At 44.8% G+C, this 24044-nt stretch overlaps 1 protein-coding gene across 1 annotated transcript in view; it reads right to left on the bottom strand.

Annotated features, from left to right (window-relative positions):
* Positions 1–995: 995 nt before the first annotated feature.
* LOC125299276 (heparan sulfate glucosamine 3-O-sulfotransferase 5) overlaps positions 996–24044 on the bottom strand; it is a 43492-nt gene continuing 20443 nt past the window's right edge. Inside the window, exons 2-3 of the mRNA XM_048250494.1 lie at positions 3172–3313; positions 996–2914 (exon numbers count right to left, since the gene is read on the bottom strand). Of these exons, the coding sequence (XP_048106451.1) occupies positions 1981–2914; positions 3172–3278 (1041 nt within the window). The 5' untranslated portion in view covers positions 3279–3313 and the 3' untranslated portion in view covers positions 996–1980. The remainder of the gene's footprint in view (positions 2915–3171; positions 3314–24044) is intronic.

The following is a 24044-nucleotide window of genomic DNA, read 5'->3' as shown; positions in this document are numbered from 1 at the left end:
TTCTTTTTTGTGCATCAGATTAACCGTGGATTGTGGAGAAGATAGGCACCATCACATCTCATCACATCACAGGGTTTTGCCCAGACATCAGGCACAGTTCTTCTACCTGAGGTGATTAATGACTAAATTCTGCAAGTGTGCCCTTAGAGTTGGCCATTTCTTTTACAATTAACCAAACTGCATTAACAATGATAGATTAGAGATCCGCACTAGACAGTTGTGTGAAACAGGTTAATTACTTTCCTGTCTGCAGTGATTAATTAAAATTGTTCGTGTTCATTCGCCTGCATGTGGGGCATTAGGCAACAAGACACAACAAACATTGCAGGTCATTGCTTCACTGGCCAAGAGATAAAGTAATTCCCATGTAAAATTGCAATGCCTTTTTCAAAAGGTTTCCTGAAATTATATGATAGGGATATGCATTGCATGTCACGGTTATTCTTTTTTTATTTTATTATTTATTTATTTATCTGTAGTTTACACATCAGCATTCTCAAAAGGTTTTTAATCACCCCCAATGCACTGTTCATGTCCACTACGATAAGAAAATCAGTATGTCCGTAATGTATCATTTATAAATCCCAGGGTTACGTTGATCTTTACATTTTTGTCAGTGAATAGGTCTGAAGTCAGTTCTTGGGTTCGCTCGGCTCCACAAAGCGAGTTCTTATTTAATGCTTTGCAGCCCCCGTTTATAGATGGTCTCATCTAACGGCACAGCGAGGAGTGCCATCATTCACTGAGATTAGGCTGTCTACCACCTCTGCCCCGCATTTCCAGGCCTACCAGCCCCAAGTGATGTAAGAGAACACTGCCCATGAACCTGCAGCCATTGCTCGCTGTTTAAACTATCAAAGAATAAAAAACACATCCCATGCTGTTAAACCAAAGTATATCTTCATAAGTATACAGCACTGTCAAATGGTCCATATTAAATATGTGGTTGTTTGTACATGTGAGTGTTGTGGTAAAAAAGAAAAAAAACATGCAAGGATGTTTTAAAGTTATTTTAATTAAATCATTCTGTCACAGAATGAAACATTTATTATACAGTGGTATGTACTTGTAAATGTGAATAATCAGTTACTTATAATGAACCACAGGTTTTGTTTAAATAAAATAAAACACTTTGATTTTCTGTAAGCATATAAAAACAAATGAAAACAAAAATAACTTAAGTCTGTTTGACCACTATATTGTACATATTAAATGCTTCACTGATAATTCACATATCTTCTCTTATCAGGAATACAACATTGGTGTAAAATATTTGCTTTTTTAAGCAAATCCTACACTTCCACTCACATTAGGTTACAGAATGGATACAATCACTGGATGGCTGTTGATTAAAAGTAAAGAGGTGCATAGTATAATTTGAGGACATGCTCAAAATATAAGACACTAACACTACACCATGAACTGTAACTGCATTGTTTTTAACAGAAGAAAATAGCACCTGCATAATTTCATACGGAAAAGAATGAATCTCCTATAACATTATCTGAGCCTTGGTTCCTTGACAATGTCCTCTTTATTACATACAAAAGTAATGAAGGGACACATACTTTTGTAATGCATCAGTTCCACATTTTACCCCAACAACAGCATGTATGGTGTGTAGAATGGTGCTTACATTTGACTATAGAAAGTGTGGGATCCTTCCATATGGTCATTTGGCCATTTCACAAATAATCTCAGTGTCTGCAGTTAATGCCGGGGTCCATACAGGCTAGCAGTGAACATTTGGATTACAGTGGGCAACTGTAGAGCTTGCATCAACAGGAATAACTGAACATTTTAACACACATTTTCAAAAATCTTTTTTTTTTCCATTGGCTTACTTTTACAGACAAAAAACATGTAGTCAATTACATATTTGGTCACATTTTTTGTTTGCCTTAAGTTTCAAATTCAAGAAAAGTGCTTCATTTAAATATCAGTATTTTTGAGGGGCAGTGCTTCCACCAAGGAGTCTCCTCAGGGCCAGCTGAAAGTCCTGCCTGTGATCTGGTAAAACTTCTGATTGAACGGGTGGAAGAACTTCCTTAGTTTGGCCACCACCGCAGGGTCCACCTCTGGGTGAGTGCGTCCCTTGCTGCCTGCCAGGCACTTACTGAAGACAATGTTAAACCGCAGGCAGTAGAATCCACGCGTGGCGTTAAAGTACAGGTTGTACTGGCTGATGCGGGAGGGCAGGTTGAGGAAGCGCTCCACCAGCTGCAGCTCTGGCAGTGGGTCGGTGATCAGCCGGTCCCCGTCCACGATGTGGAACTGCTCCACGGGGAAGTACTTCAGCCAGCGCTCCAGGTGCTTTGTGTAGATGCTGGTCCGCACCGCTTTGTACTTGGTGTTCACCTCGCAGGTGTTGGTGTCGATGGCCAGCTTCTCGAACTTGTGGTAAGTCTTGTTCTTGCGCTCTTTACCCTCCAGCACCTGTGTGTAGTCGGACACGGCGCGTGTGGTAGGCTCCCGCACGATGATTAGCAGCTTGATGGAGGAGTTCATCTTGAAGATGCGCTCGGGAACCTCCTCGGTGATGAAATAGGCTGGGCTCTTCTCAATGGTGATCTGGTGGGGGAAAGAAAAGGGCATCTTTTCCCGGTACCAGTCGATGCCACGGGCGTAGTTCTGGTCATTGTCGAAGAAGTGGATCTCCTGGGAGGCCTTGACCACGGCCGGGTGCAGGTTGAGCATCTCCAGCAGGGCCCTCGTGCCCCCTTTGCGCACCCCAATGATGATGGCTCTGGGCAGCTGCTGCACCAGGTTGTGCAGGCGGATCTGCTCCTTGGTGGCATTTCCTTTGCGGAGCTCGTGGAGCAGGCTGCGCTTGTACTGCAGGGTCCTTAAGGAGATCTGGTCTGCAAGGCCAGGAGGGGCCAGTCTATTCTCAATTGGGCAAATTGGCTGTAGCCTACATAGAAGACATTTGAAAGACAAACATTCATATGTGAATAAGAAATTCAATAAGCCACACACATTAGAATGAATTGTACACATTTCCTGCTATGTGCAATTAGTACAAAAGTGTTGAAATCTTAATTGTACAATTGAAAATGAATAATTCATTGAGCATTTATTGTTGCTGACGTTCATGCATGGCTTGCACATGCCATTTAAAATGTTAATTTAGCATTCTCAAGGCGTAACATGTGCAGCAGTACCACTGACCTATCCAAGGTCCCAACCCTGGCCACTAGATAGAGGAGACTCCCAATAGCAAGGCTGCCCAGCACGAAGAGTTTCTGTCTAAGCAACACCTGCTGTTTGAATAGCATGGCCCTCCATCAATCTTCAGGACTGCGTCTTCAGCCTGGGGAGAGCAGAGCACATAAACCACTAATCACTCGGAGGCAAAGAGACAGCGTAATGTTTATTAACGCACACTCAATCAAGTCTTACAAGTGATTAAGCCACGTGGTGCGGGAGTTGCAAAGTGCTGCAAAGGCATTAGAGCACGGACGCCCTGCACTTCCTCCCACCATTTATTTACCCTCCACTTTATTTATTTATTTATTCTCATCGGCGCGGGGAGTTGATTTGATGGAAAGAGTGGTGTGCCATTCCCCCCAGGGGGGGCTGTTGATGGCATCATTCTCATTTTGTCAACATTCAATCTGGAGGACACAGTCTATAGAACTGAGAGTCACATTTTTGAGTTGCTTTTTTTTTTAAATCTCCAAGACAGAACAGTCTGTCAGAGCTTATGTGCCAATTTTGACAGGGCGTAAGAACATTATTATTATTTCCCCCCTGTGACTACTGAACTATTCACAACATAAGGATAATTTAGCATTTAGCAATATCTCAGGAGAAGGAGCAGCATAACAAAGGATCCATTATTTTGTTGTTGAGGACATGTTGCATTTGTTTGCTTCGCTGAATTAGTAATGCCCAAAACAAACCATTTAGGAAATGAGAACTTAATGGCAGTAGTAATTGTATTATCCCATTAGTTCACATCAGCCCTCACATTAGTGCGATGAGAGAATGAGGAGTTGCTACTTTGTGACACCACAAAAAAAATGTTCCTTGACATACCATTTGCTGTCTTTGAAGAAAATGGCCTCTCTGTGAGTGTGTATGTCTGAACTGAAAGGATGTTGTCCTTGATATGTATATTTGGGCAGCTGTTTGACTTCAATGAAGTGTTTTAGAGTTTCTATTATAATTATACCATATCTACACAAGTCACACATACCAATTCTGGTGTGCCCTTGAGTTGCATCATGATTCTCTCCCTGTACTGTTCAGAGGCCAATCATTAGAGACAACTCTGTGTTGTTGCTAACACAGTCTGATCATCCTTAATGATTTGCTAAAGCACGTATCTCTCACGGCCATTTACATGCAGAAGCTGATTACTATATATGTCATGTCCCTGACTCCAATGACCTTCTGCATGAAACATGAGACACACACACACACACACACACACACACACACACACACACACACACATTGTGGATTGTAATTGTAATTGGATCAGCCAACAGGGGGCAGTGTTTTATCATTCAAAAAGCACTCTTAGCAAACCTTCCCCTGGACAATGTAGATCATGATTTCATATTGCTCTCCAGCTTTCTCTCTAGCTTATCCAAACATGCAAATACACATATAGAGAGCAGGGGGATTTAGCAGTTGCCTATAGCCAGGAGACATGACTTGCATGGGCTTTTCATATATAGGTAGTGATGTAAACACATTTCTTTTATAAAAGATTTAGTATGGAATGGAATGGTATGGAATATCATATCCCCATTCTTAGGCATTCACAGATGCACATAAACACACAAAGACACACTGGTAATAATTATCCCAATAGTTTTGACAAGTGTGTAGAATGGCAAGGCAGTCACCAGTGGGGTGTCTCACAGCTGTGAGCAGGCCATGAGAGATAGTCATGGCCACCAGCAGCACCATTTTCCATGAGGCAGGAAAAAATGTCCCTGTCCTAAACCTTCAGAAGCGTGTCAGTTTAAGACCACTGGAAGTGTTCCCTTCTTGATGCTCCAGCCAAAGAACATTCCATTACTCTCACACCATGATCTGTTCAAATTTGATTTTTTAAAAACCAGACCAAACTGAATAAAAGCTACAGCAGATGGCTAATGTCATTTCAAACACTGTACTGGCATGGCTAACACAATATCTTATAGTCCTGTGGAAACGGATCTTTGAATCGGCTTGTAACCCAGAAGAATAAAGAACCATTTCTACAGTGGCTATTGAGACAAGAGTATGAAAGCTATTTCAGTTTTTATCAGTCCCCCGTAACAATAGGGGAATATAAAACCATTTATCCTGTAGCCATTCCTTGTTTGCAATTTCCCATTTGGAAATGAAATGTTTTTTCATTACAAAAAGCATCTCTGTGAGACTGGGTAGTCATTTAGAGTCCTTTAGAGAGACTCTCTATTCATAGCACTGTGGTTGAAACAGGGACTCGTGAACAAGCAATAAAGTGCTTTCCAAGGAGCTCTGACATTGTTTCCCTGCACCCACAATGGCTTGGTGCACCATCATTGTGTAGACATAGACATCATCTGGATCAATAAATCTAACCTTTCAGAACCTAGTTCTCTGCTACGTCTTTGAGCTTCTTCTCCAGTGCTGCCCATCCACTCGTATTGCACAATATTCAAGGTAAAAACGATTGACAGAGCCTTCACTTTAAATAAATGCAGAGGAAGACAGCCAATTAAATATATTTCTAGACACTCTCTCTGTGCTCCCCATCAACAGCTGGGGATATTTTGAGCACTTTCAAATGTCTCTCATGACAGACTCCCTGTTCTGTAATAATAGCATTGTACACTACCTTATTTTTCAAATGCATTTTGTTAAAACGCAGTTGAAGTAGAATGTCTGTCACTCTTTTATCTAAAAATAGTGACACTAACCTAAAATTTTACCTCAGCTTCACAAACAGCATTGTCACTGTTGTATTATCTGAAGGATGTTCAGTTCAGTTCAGGAAACTGCTTTTCTCTAACGAGCAAGAATCTCACACAACATTGTGAAAATGCAGCATTTTCTCCCGGAGGCAATTCAGTTCCAGGGTTGGAGAGTGAGAGTTCGCCCAATACCTAATCATCCCCATGTTATTGTGGCGGTGTCTGCACAACCAAGACAAACTGGGTGGGTCTTCTCAAGACAATATTTATCATAATAGAATCAGGAAAATGTCTGACGTATATTGTAATGGAATTGTATATGTATTGTAGTGTATTGAGTGACAACACAGATCTGGGGGCTTTAGTGAGTCTTGCACTGACTGTGCTCACAACTGGGTTTCAAATACATGGTCAGAGTCTTTCTTCACTGTCTATAGGCACCAACTGCCCATAACATGATGGACAGAAGAGTGGATTAAAAAAAAATGCAGTTGTAACTGGTGGGTCACCTCTAAATTGAAACTGCTGAGCTTGTTTTGTATAACTTGCCATTCCACTGGCTCTTGCCAGTAGATCCGAGCCATCATTTCACCTGGAAATTTACACTGAAACTCAAATCTTTCCATCAAGGTGTTAGAAGCGCTGTTCCTGGTAGGTGATATCCTAGCACGTCAGTTTTGCAGACAAAGACAGAAACACCTCAGGGTGTGTCTATGTACAGTATTCAAAATTAGTATGCCTGGCAGAGAACAAAAAAATCAGATAAATCTTACAACTCTTGAAATAACTGAGAACAGAATTATGGGAATAGATTTGGAGTCAGGACTGAAAAATGCATCATTACAAAGTTTTCATCAAACCACTCCATGCATTTTATGTAAATATGCAGGTTTTATTGTTGAAAGACTAAAGGCGTTAACATGAAGGCAGACAAGCCTTTGTGAAAGTAATCTGACAGTTTCTCCTGGCCGTCTCACATCAAAGCTCTGGATATCCATAATAACTTATTTAAATATTTCAGTTCTCAGCAGTAGAGCTTTTGAGTACTGCTGAATTTGTCTCACTGTTTCAGCAGATGCCCTTACATGTCTGAATGAGTTGTCACTCATCAGAGGCTTTACTCTATGATAAGTTTCAGTGATCTACGATGATCAATGCATCGAACAGAGCCATCTTCATCTTCACTGGTTTAATTAATAAAATGCATTCTGTTTAAAAGCCAGAAAAACAAGGTGTTAGAATGGAGAAAGCAACTAGTCATTTGAAACAATAGGGGGCAAGGCAATTATTTCAGAAAGGAGTCACAAGATATCAGGAGAAGACAAAATGCAAACAGCAAAATGAACCACTGCATTTCAGAGTATCAACCAATCCACCAACACTACATATAGTGAATAATCTATTGCTTACAACTGCAGATGCGTATGATTACAGTTACAATTGGCTGTATGACCTTCACAAATAAAATGTGAAGAGCCGCAATATATATTTTTCCTGCCGCTTTTTTTTAAAAGGAATGTGTGTACATAACCACCATGGTGCATCTCTTCACAGGAATTATTAAAGAGTACACAAATAATCAACACTTCCTCTGTGTCTGCTTGCAACATTACTAAGCATGTGCTTTGTAACTGTTCCTCAATCAATCCTATAGTTATTTCTGCCCATTAAACGTGTTCTTCCTAAAGGCAACACGGCGTATTGTAGATTAAATCATGCTCAAAATCTTCCCTGAGTTTCACTGAGCGATGGGATATTTGTAATACAAAGCAACTTTTCTAACCCCCCAGGCCCTCGCAGGTCTGAAAATAGATGGTTGAAATAGGATTCCATGAGATTTGCATATGATAATTATCAATGATACTACACAACATCTTGTTTACTCATTATAGTACATGCGGCCCTCCACTAATTATGCCAGTTTTGTTGCTGTTGTAACTCTCAGCGCATCAGGCTGCAGTCACAGAGAGTAAAAATAGATCAGCAGCTCTGTGCTGTTGGCTCAGGCTGGAGCTGTGCAGTGCTGAACGTGTCCTGCGTGCGTGCGTGCGTGCGTGCGTGCGTGCGTGCGTGCGTGAGCTCCTGCAGCTCCGGGAGGCCACAGTGGCCACTCCAGCTCGTCCGCTCCCCAGGGGGGTCTGGGCAGGGGGAGGACACACAGGAGCTCAGGGACGATCCATTACGGAGGGAAAACGAGAATAAAGGAAGTGTATATAAAAAAAATCAACACCTTGGGTACTGTCTGGATTGGAAGAGGTGGGCATAAGCAGCAAGATAAATTAATCCACCGGATTTGTTCTAGAATGATCCAAACAATCCATCTGAGGGTATGGATGCCTCCTTATCTGTGCTGCTCTCCAAGCTCAGGATGAATAAGCCCATTTGTATGGCGGGAGAGGGACGTGGAGCATGTGGAACTGCACCACAGAGAGGAAGGAGAGCCATATTTCTCTCCTCTGCCTCGAGTTGTTCAAAGCCAGTGGGCTCTGGGCTGATTGCGATCTTAATACCTTTCCTATCGCCCCACATCTCATATGGCCGTGCTTTGTGACTGCTTGTACATTGCAGGGCATAACCACAAATCACAGCATCAGGGCGTCGTCCGCGGGATCATTAGCATGAAAGCATTCCTCTGTGGCTCCTTCAGAAAAGCTAGGTGTCGGAAATGACTGTTTTCCCTGAAGGAGTGGATTTATGTTTGGCCTTAAAGAGCATGTCTGACAGGGTAATTGGCTTTGCTGATAGAGACATGAGAGAGTGGTGTAAAAAGACGCAAACTGAACTGGCCAGTGTCTCTGTCAACACCGAGCAACCTATTCTGGAGGATTTCCATAATAGAATTGTTATGGCACATTTGCTTTATGGTATTTCCTCTTTAATATGACAACTAATAAATGCTGTAAAGTTTACAGGAGCTGACTGCCTAACTATGGCGGACCACCCCTGCAATCTTCCATCATGTCAGCACAGGACAGTAAACTGCATGCACAAAGCATCAGAGTAATTAAATCAACTACAATCAATACTACTACTGCTGCTGCTGCTACTACTACCACAACTACTACAACTACACTACAACTACACTACAACTATAACTATACTACAACTATACTACAACGAGGAAGAAGAAAAGAAGCAGAAGAAGAAGAGGAGGAGGAAGAGAATGAAGAAGAAAAGTAAAAAAAATGTTTGGTCGTAATATCCTTTCATTGAGTCCTTGTGAGCGCTGTACCCATGCCCTCCCCCACACGCACCCCCCCCTCGACCACATCCATTTGCTGATATTACACCTACATTATTTATTGCCGTCTGTGGCTGCTCCTTTGTCCAGCCTTCATCTGAGTATCGGTCCCCAGCTGCTGCCAGAAGCCCTTCCACTCTCCTCCACAACAAGCCTGTCTCTACTCTACCTGAGAGCTGCCTAATGCTTAATGCTATCATTTTAATGAACTCATGACATCCTGTGCTGTGACATATGAGTGGGTGATTTTCATTGTCCTTGCTGATTTTCAATCCTTTGTTTTTCTAGTATCTTCATTGTCTACGATACTACAGTAAAGGATGTTCAAATCAGAACATCAGACAAGCCAGCCAGACTTTCCAGACAGTAAGAAATCTTTTGTAGGTACACTCTGAGACACACAATGCCACATTTGGCACACAGAAGTTTTCTTATCAAAGTGAAATGCGTAGCATTGTTTTGGAGGCAATCTCTGGGGACGTTTTAGAAGAGACACAACTAATAACAGCACAGCCCCCCTTTGGGTGCTCATGCTCCAGGTGGAGCGGCTGAGATATAGCAGTCCGGTTTCTGTGGCTGGTTCTGCTCATCTCCCTGTCACTCTGAACTGTGCTGACCTCCCAGCTTTACAGTCAAGCTCAATTAGTCCAGCTGAGCACTCTATGAAGGCCAACTCTCCCTCTCCCCCTCCCCCTCAAATTAGCTGTCAACCGACCCATATTATAGCTAAGCAAATTGAACACAGAGAGAAAACCTACACTAATAGGCACACAAAACACACACACGCACACGCACACGCACACGCACACGCACACGCACACGCACACGCACACGCACACACACACACACACACACACACACACACGTCCAGTCACACATATACTGCACAAAGAGCTGACATGTGGAAGGAAACAAAGTACTGAGCACAATAATAAACAGCATGCCGGCACTGAACTCAAAAGACAATATCTGCTTTACTGCTGACTGCAGTGCGACCTTGAGGCTACAAATAAGATGAAGCTGCGATGCAATAAACTCACCGGCCAGAGGAGAGACAGAAAGAGAGAGAGAGAGAGAGGGAGAGAGAGAGAGAGGGAGAGAGAGATCCTCCAGGCAAATGAAAACTGCACAGGCTTTCTTAATACAAGGTATTTCTCCAGACCCTACCCCACCCCACCCTATCCTGTGATATGGCTACTCTATCTAAAGATAGCATGGCACTATTACACCAATACACTAACATATGTATAATGTGTAAAGTCAGTGGCTGAGTTGATCTTGGTCAGTCTGAACATATATAAAGGCACTACTGGAGACATATGACTGCTCCCTGTAGCACACTCTAATTGCTCCAACATAAATTTCAATACTGACTTTGATACCCCCCCCTTCTCTCTCTCTCTCTCTTTCTCTCTCTCTTTCTCCCTCAGGCTCCCCCATGCCCATGGGAAATAGCATGCTATTTACACAGTTTAGGCCACCAGAGAGCTACCTTTAATTAAGCTCCTCTTTCATAACCCTCCTATGAAAGAAAACAAAATAAACAAAACAACAACGCCTGCTTCTGGTTGATGCTGTCAACCTGGCATCTGCTTGGCGGCCATGTTGTTTTTCCTGGCTGCCCTGTCTCCTCTCAGCACAACCCAGGCTGCATCATCACGGCCACTGACAGCTAACTTGATTAAGCGGGCAGGCCTGTTTTACCTTTACAGTTAAGTGCACTAATAGGACTTGTGAGAGCGGTGGACACGTGATGCCACGGCGGCACTGCTGCGCTCCTCCGGCTGCCTATCACCGACATGTGTGTGTGTGTGTGTGTGTGTGTGTGTGTGTGTGGGTGGAGGGGGAGAGCTGAGCTACATCAGGCAGAAACACCTGCTGTGTGCTGGGTCTCTGGAGCAGCTGTGTTCCCTGCGTAACAGCTGCAGACTCCTCCCTCCTCCAGGGGGACAGTGTGCTGTCCTAACAACCAAACCCTCTGCACCAATGCACCCTCACACAACCCCCTCCACCCCACCCCAACACACACTAACACACACACAGACCGACACACCCCCCCGTCCCAACACACACTAACTAACACACACACACAGACTGACAACCCTCCCACCCCGCCCCAACACACACTAACACAAACACACATAACCGACAGCCCCCCCACCCCGCCCCAACCACCTTGTCTCTCCACACTAGAGTGATGGAGGCGGTTGTTGTTGCTGTGGTGGTGGTGGGGAGGGGTTCTGCTGGGCAGGAGCGGCGTGTGTGATGGCGCGTGGGCCGGGTGGCTGTGCTCGGTGAAGCGCTGCCCGGGCTGGCACTGGGCAGCCACCAGAGGAGACACGTGTGGAGCCCTCCTGCCTCCCGTGGGCGGCCGGCCGCCTGCTGTTTTTTATTCTGGTACCTTCCATCCCATTACCATCCGACGGCTCTGTCCCTGAAGCACCGGGCCTGGCGCGCTCACTGTGGCAGCTCAATCGCACCAGCGGTCTGTGCCCGTTTGAGGCGATGGGAAACTCACGGCACCAGCGGTCTGTGCCCGTTTGAGGCGATGGGAAAGACACGGCTGTGGGTAGAGGCACTGTCACTCAGGTTCCATTTATCCACAGTGCCAGCCAGACATGACAGTAGGGCAGATCTTACAGGATAACATCTCTAATACAGTAAGCCTGGACTGGCAAAAACTATAGAGTGTAAATGTCAGTAGTGTGAGGGTGTGTGTGGGGGTGTAGAGGAGCCACAGTGCCCCCATTGTCCTCCATGCCATTTATTTGTTGCTGTCAGCAGAGTAGCATATATTTTTTGCTAATCAGCAAGTAGAGGGGCATTACCTCATGGCACAGCACTAAAGGAACAAAGGGCAGAGAAATCAGCCCGCGTTCCACTCACTGATCAAACCGGAGTGGCAAATGCAGAATGAGATAACATTTTGATCTGGTGCTAATGGAAGCATCGAGAGAAAGAAAAGTCCCACATGTCGGGGAAAAGCCATTGGCGAAATGGCAGTTCCATTTGAAACAGCTGAGCGATCTCGACCTGCTCAGAGCTTGACTTCTAAAGCTCCTTGGGGACGAGTTGGGAAGGAAAGTGGCGCATGGGTTAATGCTGACTAATACTGAATCAGTATCACGTGCGATGCAGGGTGTTTTGTGTGTGTGTGTGTGTGTGTGTGTGTGTGTGTGTGTGTGTGTGTGTGTGTGTGTGTGTATGTGTGTGTTTGCGGTGTGTGTGTGTGTGGGGTGTGTGTGTGTGTGTGTGTGTGTGTGTGTGCATGTGTGTATGAAAAGTGTGTGTGTGTAGGAAAAGTGTGGGTGGGGGTAGGCTAACAGGGTGTCTGACAGATCTCAGTCTAGTGGAGGATCAGCACATCTCTTTCCTGCCCACAGCGTCGCAGCTGCCATTGAAGTGCAGAGCCGCCCGTACCCGAGGGCCTGACAGGCCTTGATCACTCTTAAGCTTACACTCTTAAGCTAACACACATGTAAAGGGGCCTCCGACAGGCCCAATTCTCTCTCAGATGGCTAAAGGAAGACATTTTCTCTCAGATGGCTTGCAAGTCTCACTCAATATTCTAGTTCTTTTTTTGTCAAGTCTGTTTACAGCTGCTAGTGACAAGTCACACAACAGCAAACAATTAGAGTTGTTACTTTTCTCTGGAGACATGTTATAACAAATCGTCAGATGCCATTTTAATCTCCACATACAGTTTACATAGATATATTTATGTATGTGTATAGTATATTACATATAATTAATAATTAATGAAGAACCAATTGCAACTCTCATTTTCTTCCCTCTCATGCTCAAGTGCCAGCTAACACTCTGACTAGTCTTACACAATAATGTTACACACACACACACACACACACATACACGCCATTCCCCAGCCTTGTCTGAAGCGTGTTGGTGTGTCCCTCCCATAGCAGGTCCCTGTGTGTTGATCCGGATGAGTCTCATTGTTATTCCCAGTGAGGGTTCTGACGTTCTCATATGAAGAACCCCTGGTATGTGTTTAATATTTGATCCTCTGCTCCCCTCCACGGAGCACGCCTGCTGCCTAGGATTTCCATTGTTGCTTTGCCTTGTCAGCAAACAGCGCACCTCAGCAGGAAGCCCTTATCAACATGCTTAACCATTTCCCCCAAAACCGCAAAACATAGTGGCGACCACCCCTGGTGACATCCACCCCCCACCACACACACACACACACACACACACGTGTCATTTACAGTACAGAGCCAGCGTCAAGCACGTCAAATCAATAAGGTGTTAGACACTTTTCCATTTGGATGTGGAGAGACGATCGCATTTAATCAAAGTGGGATCGATGGGCCTTGGGCTTCAGAGGAGTGCGGTGTTATAATAGGGTATCTAAATGGAAATGGACAAAGGAAGATGGCACACACAAAGCGCAGTTCCCTCCCGCCAAGGAAGGCCCATATATAGTGACAATGAGGCCATCATGGATCTGCTGAAATTTGCACTCAATTGGTTTCTTGTTAAAGAGTGCAGCATTGCTTTCCCTGAGTGGTGCAGCTCGAGAGTGGTTGTCTGGTCAAGGCAAAGCAGCGCATAATAGAGAATGCTATCATATAAACCCTGCCCGCTGCCGCTGCCGCTGCCGCTGCCCGCTGCCGCTGCCCGCTGCCGCTCCCTGTCTGTCTGCAAGGCACACCGCGCCTCTCCTCGTCTCCACACAGCCCAGCTGGACGCATAAACAGGGCCACAGCTCTGGCAGTGTGGAGTGGTGATGAAGCATTGTCCAGAGGAGTGGGGCCACTCCCAGGGCTCTCTGAAAGAACCTATAAAGCTTCGATTCAAAGGCCGTTAATGGACAAATAGCTCGTGTCTATGAAGTGTCCTCAACCCCCGCGACCTGCGTCTCATGTTTAGTCTGAAGAGATGCGCTTTTCAATGCTGTCGAGACAGACAAACAACTGGCAACACTCAATTTGGATAGGAACCGAAAAAAGACATGCCGCGGAGACAGAAGGGAAACGAATGGAGGGAGAAGAACAGAGGGATACAAAGAACAGAGTAGGAAAAGTATAAATCAAGAAAATGTATTCACCTGTGAAATGATCTAAAGCCCTCACTGGGCTGCTCTTCTCTGCTAATTGTCCAGCATGCAGCTAAGCGCTAATGCGGAGCCTCAGGACGGAGGCACTGGAGACTAATGGAGTGTTTATTGTACACAGTTGTAGGACACTTCATGGAACCCAGAGAAAGTCCCCGCTAATAGTGTCATTGGCCAGGGCGTCCCTCAGACAATAACACTCTCCACAGGAGAGTCTCAGGAGGCTACTCCCACTGGCCCCTACTCCAAATATGAATGCATTAAACACTGGTGCCGTTTTAATTATTCATGCCAAACACCGACTTTGTGTTTCTATAAACATGAGCACTAATGAAATATTCACTCTGTTCTTTTAGCACTTGAGACTATGCTTTGTTCAGGCGCACCATCCTGAGGTTTCGAATGTTCACTTAGTTGTAGAGAAGAAACAGAACAATTGGTGATGTATAGCTGGGAAGTTCAAGTCCGAGCTCCATTACCAGACCATTTCTCTACAGTAATTAAACATTTCTTTGAAAAAATGGCTAAAGGGTATATTTTTTTCCTAAAATGAAATATCACACAACCTAAGCATAATGCAGGTGGCAGTAACTCACTCATTAACCTCTATGTGCCTCCCATTCTTAATGGGTGACTCAACCTATGCAGCAATTCCTCTGTCCTCTGCCACTAGCACACTGGCGACCAGAGACCTGCTATGAACATCATTAATCTTGGGGAGTTTTATTCCTTAAACACAGAGAGGAGTACATTTTAAGACCATTATTTACAAAACAGAGAGGTGGATTCCTCTGCAATCAAATCTTACGGCAGTTTCTTTACCCAGAAGATGGACACCACAGAGTGGACTCGCAACAATAGCCTCAGAGAAGCCATTAAGGACCCGCGGGGAAGCAGATGATTTCTGATAGGCTTCTGCAAGAGGCTTCTGCAAGAGAGATGGGCTTGTCCATGTTTTCCATTATAGGCTAGCAGAATGGCTTGACCTCTCTTTTCACTTTTTCCCTTGGCCAAAGGCATGCATATAAACAGCGCTTTCTGCTATTCCTGATCTTTTGTACACATGTTGACCCTCCACAGTACATGCAGCATATGGTAACTGTGAGATAACCACCAGACCAGCTCCGGCTCCCACAACAGCAGGGCTCTAGCCTGCCCTGTTAGCCACCCACTCTGGCCATAGCAGTCAGATGTGTGCTTTTACATGGATGTCAGGGAGAAAGGGCCATAAAACATCTGACTGGGCCATGCCACTTATTACCATTAATAATTGATATGGCCACATTAGTGAGGGGAAAGCTAGTGATTTCACAGAGAGAGAGAGAGAGAGAGAGAGAGAGAGAGAGAGAGAGAGACTGCACTAGGGAGCCAGAAGCAGATGGAAGCGAAAAGCCTTGTTACACCAAATGAAGTCTGTGCAGAGTACATGGGCCATGAATAATGGATTCTGTAGGCTGGATGATCCAGCCCCCACTCCCCCCAACCAGCCAACTCACCAACCCATCCACCTTCTGTGCTGCGGGGTGGCTCATGCATTCGCCCCATACATGATCTCAACTACTTACTGGATGATGATCGTTGGATGGGTTCAAATCAAATCATTGACGTGAGGCATAAATACAACTCCCCTCCCATCCCCTAGTCAGCTGCCACAGCTGCCAGGAGCACATCCCAGCACTAATGGGACAAAGGGAGAAATTACATTTCCAAAAGTGGCCTTTGGGCCTTTAGTAGGCTGGTCATTAGATGTATTGAAATAATGGGGTTTGGTTCATTTTTAAGGTGAGGATAAAATGGCTCAATTTAGTTATTCTCATTAATCTCAGGCAAAATTAAAATCAGGGGGTGTAAGGAAGGTACTTTTTTCTTATTCGATGGTCAAAACAAATCAATTTTGGGTGGACTTCATTTAATAGCCTCTGTGACAGGATACATGGAGCCCTTGGTTGGATTCAGCTCATCTGATGGACTCTGAATTAATAATGTAAGCAATCCCTCACATGCTAATGTCCTACATATAAGAACCCAGGAAATGGACAATTACTCAGAAACATTTCATTTATTTTAACAAATGAATGTTTAATGCAATTTGACAAAGGAGTCCTTCTTCCGGGCACTTTAAGCCCAAATGTAACAGGTTCACTTCATCATATAGACAATTTCCGCTGAACATCTCTGCTGCCATTGCTGTTACTGCTTAACAGTTTTTGCCAGTCCCACAAGAAGATCCTATTTAGTGAATGGTGACATTTCATGAGCGCAGATGGTGGCCTTTAATTATGTCCATTCTTTATCCCTGTCTCCATGCACTATAACCTCGCTGAATTTAAAAATTATTTTGCTATACTGCCTGCCTTATGGATGTATGCAACTTGTATTTCCAGTTGAACTCAAATAACTTGTATAAGCTCTGGTACATGATGGATTCTGTCCACCTCACAGATGCACACCTCATTAGTGGATATGTGGAAGACTCTTGAAAAGCTACCGAGAAAATTCTCCGGAGGGCCTTGAATCCCTTTGATTATTGGAATCAGACCACGGGCAGTCTCAAGTCCACTCGGCACTCTTTACAAAGCATTCGTCGGAGATCTAAAAATCAAGCCATTTTTCTGTCAAAGGTCACTTAATAAAAATCTTAATAAAATAAAAACCGCCACTGAAAGTAGGCTGAATGCAACAATATGGCATTATGTGCAGTGTGCATTCAGTCAAAATGGCGGTTCCCTGCTATGCTTTGGTCCGTGACCTCCTCAGGCACACGCCCCTGAAGGAAAATGATGGCGATAACCTCTAAACTCAATGCAATTATGCCAATCTATTGAAGGCAGAGACTTGCTTGAAGGGCACAGCTTTATTTATCTCATTTGCCACTGTGTACCCTGGCGGCAGCACTTTATCATGTAGGCTACACAGGGAAGGTGAGCGTGGTTACAGCAGCGTGTCATTTGGGCCGTTGCGCCGTGGACACCACTACTGACCCGCCTCTCGTTCCCTGGTGACTTACACATTGCCCCTGTCTTCTAATATCAACTTCAATTACGGCCCAACGCCACTGGCTTGCCTTGCACCCAACACCATACCATAAAGCCACATTGCCTGAAGCAATGGCCCTGAATATTGCCTCAGCCTGGCTTTCATTGCCACTCTTTGGAAATTTATGATGCTAGCGAGCTTACTCTCGACTGAGGATGGTGATTACAGGCTGATCATTGACCACATGAGCTTGGGTGGGACTGGTCATTTTGAGTGGCTGGAGTGAGTGCTGGGAGGTGGTTAGTGTTTGTCAGAGGACTTAAGGACTTCAGTTTACTTTTCCAGTGCCAAGATTCCTTTGCACATTCCGGTAAAAACCTGCCTTAGTTGCTATAGCGACAGTTAGTTAGTAACCTGCAGCAGCAAACGCTAAGCAGAGACACGTTTCTTTTATTGAGATCCATTCTTTAGGGGCTGCAATATGACTGGTCAAATGGTGCCTTTTATATATTTCATAAGACTGTTTCTCCACGGCCACTGTGCAAAACAACTACTTGTCAGTGAGTGTGAAACTCACCACTGAATGAGAGTCATTTCCCCCTTAAAGGGTAAGACTAACCCCCGTAGTTCATGGGGGACTTAAGTGATTCTCTAATTACTGGAGATGAAGAGGTATTGTTCAGCTTATCTTGAATTAGTCAGCAGTAGGGAGGCAGTGAGAGCCCTTTCCTACGTCATGAAACTGAAACATGCAGCATGCTTATGAAACAGCCGTGCAGCACAGAGCAATGCAATGGGAATGAGGACAGGGCAGTGGTGTAGAGAAACAAACCTGTCCATATTTCTATAATGTCTCCAGAAATGCTACATACTAACTTTGCACAACATTCACCATTAAACTCTATTTGTTTTTTTTACTCTTTTAGCAATACACGGTCAATCAAACAGAACTGTGTAATACTGATTGCATTCTAAAAATATATGTGTAATAAAGTATTGAAGTCGATGCTTGTGTGGACACCAGTGAACAGGTAGAATGGCCTCTGACCGCTGCATTAGTATGAGAAGTAAGATTTGTTCACCGATGAGAGACATCTTCCCTCGTGGAGGGCACGTACAGAGTAATTCTCTGCTTCTCCAACCTTTAACCAGTCTGCCGTTCTACATGGTGAAATACACTTAATTATTGGGAGCAGAGCTGCTCGGGCTCCCATTGCTTTGCGCCGAGAGCAGCTATTGATTTCAGCTTGTCTTCTGCCTCATTAGAGCATGGCAAGAGCTCTGCCCTGCAAGCTAAAAGGGAACGGCGTCGATCCATAAATAAGCCGGCCTTACAATATCTTCTATTGTGCTAGGATGAAATATTGCAGAGCCTGAAGGTGAGAGCGTGTATGTATGTGTGTGTGTGTGTGTGTGTGTGTGTGTGTGTGTGTGTGTGTGTGCCAGCTTTGATAGTTTCTGTGGAAACATTTGGGCCACAACAGCACACCATTTGATAGGAGGAATCAGACCCTTTCGGCTTAATGTCTGCGGGAAGCATTTGCATAATATCAGTGGTAATGGTTCAATTACTGTCAGTAGCATTGGAGTGCCAGGGGGCGACATTGTGGGCGGTCATTTATTTGTAGACACTGCTAATGAGTAGGTAAGATAGTGAAGTTTATCGCATTTTTTATTATTATTATGGGTGAAATGGGTTTTGGGGTGTCAGCAAGTTGCTGTGAAAACTTGCGAGGCGGAACTTTTAATGAAAGGCCAAGATGGAGCATGGCAGAGAGGTGAACGCCGAGCGCCTGTGGCCCGGGTCTCGTCGCCGACTCCACAGCGCGGTCGTGGCGATTTCCCTCTCATTTCCGCCTCTCCAGTTCAGCAGAGGAGGATCATAAACACGTCAGAAACGGCCGGGCCATCATTATCCCACTGTCCTTCAGACGCCACCGACGCTACATCTAATGAATGTGCAAGCAGTATTAATGATGTCCATTTCACCGGCACTCCCATTAGGCTCAATGTGCTGCTTCGCCTCAGCCTCAACTCAGGTCAACAGCAGGAGGAAGAACTGATTTATTCTCAAAACTAACGTGGTGTCATTTAAATCCTTGTTTCATAGACCTCACTCTAGAGATTAGTTGAGTGGTGAAAAATCATGGTCAAATTTATGGTGCAATGTTTCTAAAGTGTTGGGGCAACTTGCTATCTATATTTAGTCAGCTAACATATTTCTTGGCATTGTGCATTACATTACAGGCGTGAGGTGAAATAAATCAAGGTAATTTCAGGAAAAACACTAATAAGAAGGCCAAAGCCTGACAGAAACATGTGCTATATTTTACCCAGGATGACAACCAGTGGAGGCTCAGAATGATTTGACTGGGAGATGTGAATATTTAAACTCTAACCCTCTTCCTAGACACCGACTAAATCTGGTCTGACGGGTGATAATTCAACATCACCCTCTGAAGGTTCTGCCTGCGAGAGGAACTTGGGAGAAAAAAAAGAGTGCGGCAGAGCTTATCCTGTGTCATTTCTACAGACTCCACCATACGCTTGTACGAGAAATTAACATCATGCATATGCAGGTAAGGCCAAGTGTAAGCACTTTCCCACAGCAGTGGCTGCCTTTCCTGAGCTGTCTCAGGCACAGCGGGGCTGCAGGGAACTAGCGCAGGATAAGACTCCACTGGGAGACTCTCCCCTTCCTGACTCCCCTCAGAAGTGCTTCAGTTCCCTGCGGTTGCCAGACTCTTCCTATCGTCAAACTTTCAAGTGCTCCGGAACATAAGGCGCTCTGTGACTTGATAAAGCCTCAAAGTAAATAGAGTCAACACACTGACGAGCGCTGCACAACACCAGTAATGGGAATCGCGGCAGAACAGAGGTGGGATAGAAGTGGAGCAATCCTCCACGCCCGATACTTCTGACACGACAGAATCTTTGCCTAATGTGATAGATGTCAGCGTTTTGTTTGGGAGCAAACAACAACAAATGCTGCATTCTGTTTGGTGGGTAGGCTTGTCAGTCAGTAACCAGCTAGTGGACACCCACGGAAAACACTGCTTACATCTAATTTATGATATTGATTATTTCCCCCCTTGTTATTTACACAGGCCCCTGTCTTAATTTGGTGATATTTTAGCACAAAAGTGTCACTTGGTTTTAAAAGTGGCCTATAAAGCAGCCGGTGTGCTGACACCCCGGCAGAGATATGAGAGGTGGGATTAATCACGCCAGAGAGGAGCTGTGTAAACACGGACATTTCTCAGCCCCAGCCAAGCTCTGGGGGAAGGGTGTGTGTGTGTGTGTGTGTGTGTGTGTGTGTGTGTGTGTGTGTGTGTGTGTGTGTGTGTGTGAGTGAGGGGGCAGCCTGATGGATGAGCGCATGGGAGAATTTAGAGTGCTAACCAATGCAGAAAACTGGCACCCAGTTCACAAACTGTGCCAGAGTGGCAGAGGTTAGCGAGAGATTTCCTTTCTCAGCTGAACCGGTGACAGGTGAGAGGGACAAAGTCACAGCCAAGGACAGGTAGCGAAATGCACTGTCCGCTGTATGAGAAATGACTGCAGGCCCGTCGGAAAGGTCAGCTTATCCTGCTCAAACATGTCACACCTGTTCAGCTCATGGAGCTGCATAAATACCTTTGCAGTGACCACCGTGCTCATCTGAGGCTGGATTGAACTCTATAAATTAGAGCAAACAAAGTAGCTCCTCTTCTTGTCATCAGCATGCTTATTTTGGTTCAGTAAACAGTGTGCTCAATGGCCTATATTTATGCACACATTACACACACACACACACACACACACACACACACACACACACACACACACACACTGTAGGTATAGCTCCTATGTAGCAGTCCTTATCTAAGTGTACCTGCATACCCCTGTCACAATGTCCCCAATATTCCATTGGCCTCTGGTCAACTGTTCTGGCTTGTTTCACTCTGAGAGGTTTTCCCAGAAGCCAAGATAGCATAGAGTGAGGTTGCTCTCCTGTTTTGTTAAATGGATAAGTTCGTACCAATCAAACACGATTTATTGGATTACCCAGCAGTTCATTAGAATAAACAGGAACAGACAGGATTTATACATGAAACTTTGGGCACGAGGCCAAATCATTCCCCACATTATGACAGAGCCGTTGTCCTCATAACTTCATTATTAGTTTTTTATAGCTGCCATTCTGCTCACTGAAACAATCTCAGCCCACAAAGTGGCTGGACTCGCCAGAAAGGAGGAGGTTTTGATTATGATTAAAACCTGACATTCAGAAGCATTCAAGTAAACAAATAGGACCTGTTGGCCAGCATCGGGAGGATTGGGTCTGTGCGATTACTGTGGCTCTCACCTTGGACCCACACAAGTGCGACTGGGGCCGCAGACTGACCCAGACAGAGGGAAGAGAGGCTTTTCTACAAGAGACTGAAAGGCTTAGATATGAAATCCTGCGCAAATGCCCCTGAAAGAAAAAATAACTCACAGACCTTTCTCTCCATATTATATATTGATTGGTTGCTTTAAGCCTCTCCATAATTTATTCCATGCAGACTGATGCAATAGGACTGTTCCCTACCAGGAGAATATTATAAGGGCTATTGTGCGTGAGTTTTGGTGAGATCAATAGAAGTCATATGGCCGCTCTGTCCATTTCCCTCACACATAAGGCAGCAGGCACTAACACGGATCAAGCTGGAATGATGAAGAATACCAATCGACAGACACGTCAAATAAGACAGCCAAATTAAACAGACTCATGCAGGCAGACAAACAAAGAGAGAGAGAGAGAGAGAGAGAGAGAGAGAGAGACTGACAGACAGGGAATGACATTGTAAGGGGAGACCATCTAAAAATGAAATATACAGCTAGATAATAAAATGTATGATGTCCATAAATGATGATAGTGAAAGTAGCGAGGCAAAGTGGAATGGAAGTGGAAATCACTCTCATAATCAAACCAGATCCTGAAGGTTGGTGACCAAAGAGTCATCGGCCGGTGAATAGTACACACAGCTGGATCAGATGTACTGCCTGTAAAAGTGTTAAGGGGTCTGATTACCTGTTCCCTATGATACTTGTTTTGCCATAGGCAATTCTGCAAGGCTATATCCCATAGTCCATGGAGCAAACAAAGCAGCGTTCTCTGTGATGTTGCAGGCTAGCCATGCAGAATAAATGCTCTTTTAACTTATGCAAATATGCCCAAGTTCTGAGTCATTTCAATAATTAACGGATGACTTCAACCAACACAACGCTTGTGCTCATCAACTTGAGTCTTTCATCTTCACTAATGACATACCGCTGAGTTTGGCTTTGAAAAGAACAGACAGGTCACTTAGGCACATGTGCCCGAATTTGATAAATGATATTAATCTCTTTGCAGTGGTCTAATGTGGATTTCAACAGATTAGCACGCTCGATATACAAATGCTACCCTGCCATGTCCCCGCCCGTGGCTCTGCTGCATCTGCGCTCTGTGTGGAGCGTGCGAGGAACCATGAAAGTGGATGTGGAGGACAGCCATACACAGTTACACTTCAGGCAGGTGATCGTGTGTCATGGAGCCCATGTCCTCCGAGTGCACTGGGCTGCTGTGCAGCTGTCCCCTGCCGTGCCCAGTGCCCCAGTAGCACTCGGGGAGGGAGAGAGACACAGCTAACGGCTCGCCTAGTGAGAAGGGAGAACTGGAGCACCAGAGATAAGGGTCTTTGTCATGGCCATCAGGTGTGTGTGTGTGTGTGTGTGTGTGTGTGTATGCATGTGTGTGTGTGTGTGTACGTGTGTGTGTGTGTGTTGTGTAAGGGTGGGACTAGTGGCTGAGGTTGTGACCCCCAGTGTGTCTGCTTACACTCCCCTCTCTCAGGGGCAGATTGACCTGGCGGGGCCTCTGCTCTGCTCTGCTGGCTGTTGCACTGCTGGGTCTGGATGAAGGCTGGCTGAAAGATGACTCTCACTCCACTCGCCAGCCTTTACTGCTAATGCTCGCAAAACAAAATGCTTACTTATGTAAAAGCCCCATTCCGAGTCGTTACTATCAGCAGCATTACCAAGATTAATTTGCAGCCGTTTCCTAAAGTTGTACAATGTTTCTCATTCCAACAACCGTACCACAGAAATGGTGTCTAATGGCTTACGATATCAGACTGTCCTGGCAGGGGTATCCATGAGGGAGTTAGATCTTCAGTGTACAAAGCCATAACACAGAACACAAACTCTTAGGCATCTGGGTGAATATTCTGCCTTTTTGCAACCGAATCTATTTATCACAATACTAACAAATGCTCACAGACAGTAATAATAAGCATGACCACAAATACTAAACAAGTAAGCAAGCAAGCAAAAACAAGTAAGAACTCCTACAAAAGGCAACATTTTACTCTAGTTCAGTATTAAAGGCCACACAGACAGTTTCATCGTCAACATCAATCTGTCATCCAAAATGTATTATTTGTAACTCCCCATAATCTACAGCATCTATCAACTACCTACTGTAGAGAAATATAGCAGGCTTGGCCCAGGTATCCAGCTCTTTTCAGACTTGAATAAATGCTGTACCTATAATCTACCAAGCCGCAACAGACTGATAGCTACTTCATAACATTTGCATAATATATTTGAATACATTTTTTTGCTTGGCTGACAAATAATTAGGGAAAATAAATAGTATCAGCCAGCAGTCCAACAGCATCCATCCAGAGGGGAAGCCCGTAGTGAACAGGGCTAATGTGCGTGTTTGATGTGATATCAAGCTGCGGGCCAGCAAAAACTAATCCACTAATTTATAGCATGATCTGGCAGTCGGCCGAGAGAGGATGAGGAGGAGGAGGAAGGGGGGGGGGGAAAACTGCAATGTCACCAC

This window comes from Alosa alosa, chromosome 8, assembly GCF_017589495.1.
Source record: "Alosa alosa isolate M-15738 ecotype Scorff River chromosome 8, AALO_Geno_1.1, whole genome shotgun sequence".
In the NCBI taxonomy this organism is placed as follows: Eukaryota; Metazoa; Chordata; class Actinopteri; order Clupeiformes; family Clupeidae; genus Alosa; species Alosa alosa.
Note: the sequence above shows the minus strand (reverse complement) of the source record. Positions and strands in the feature narration are given on the sequence as shown.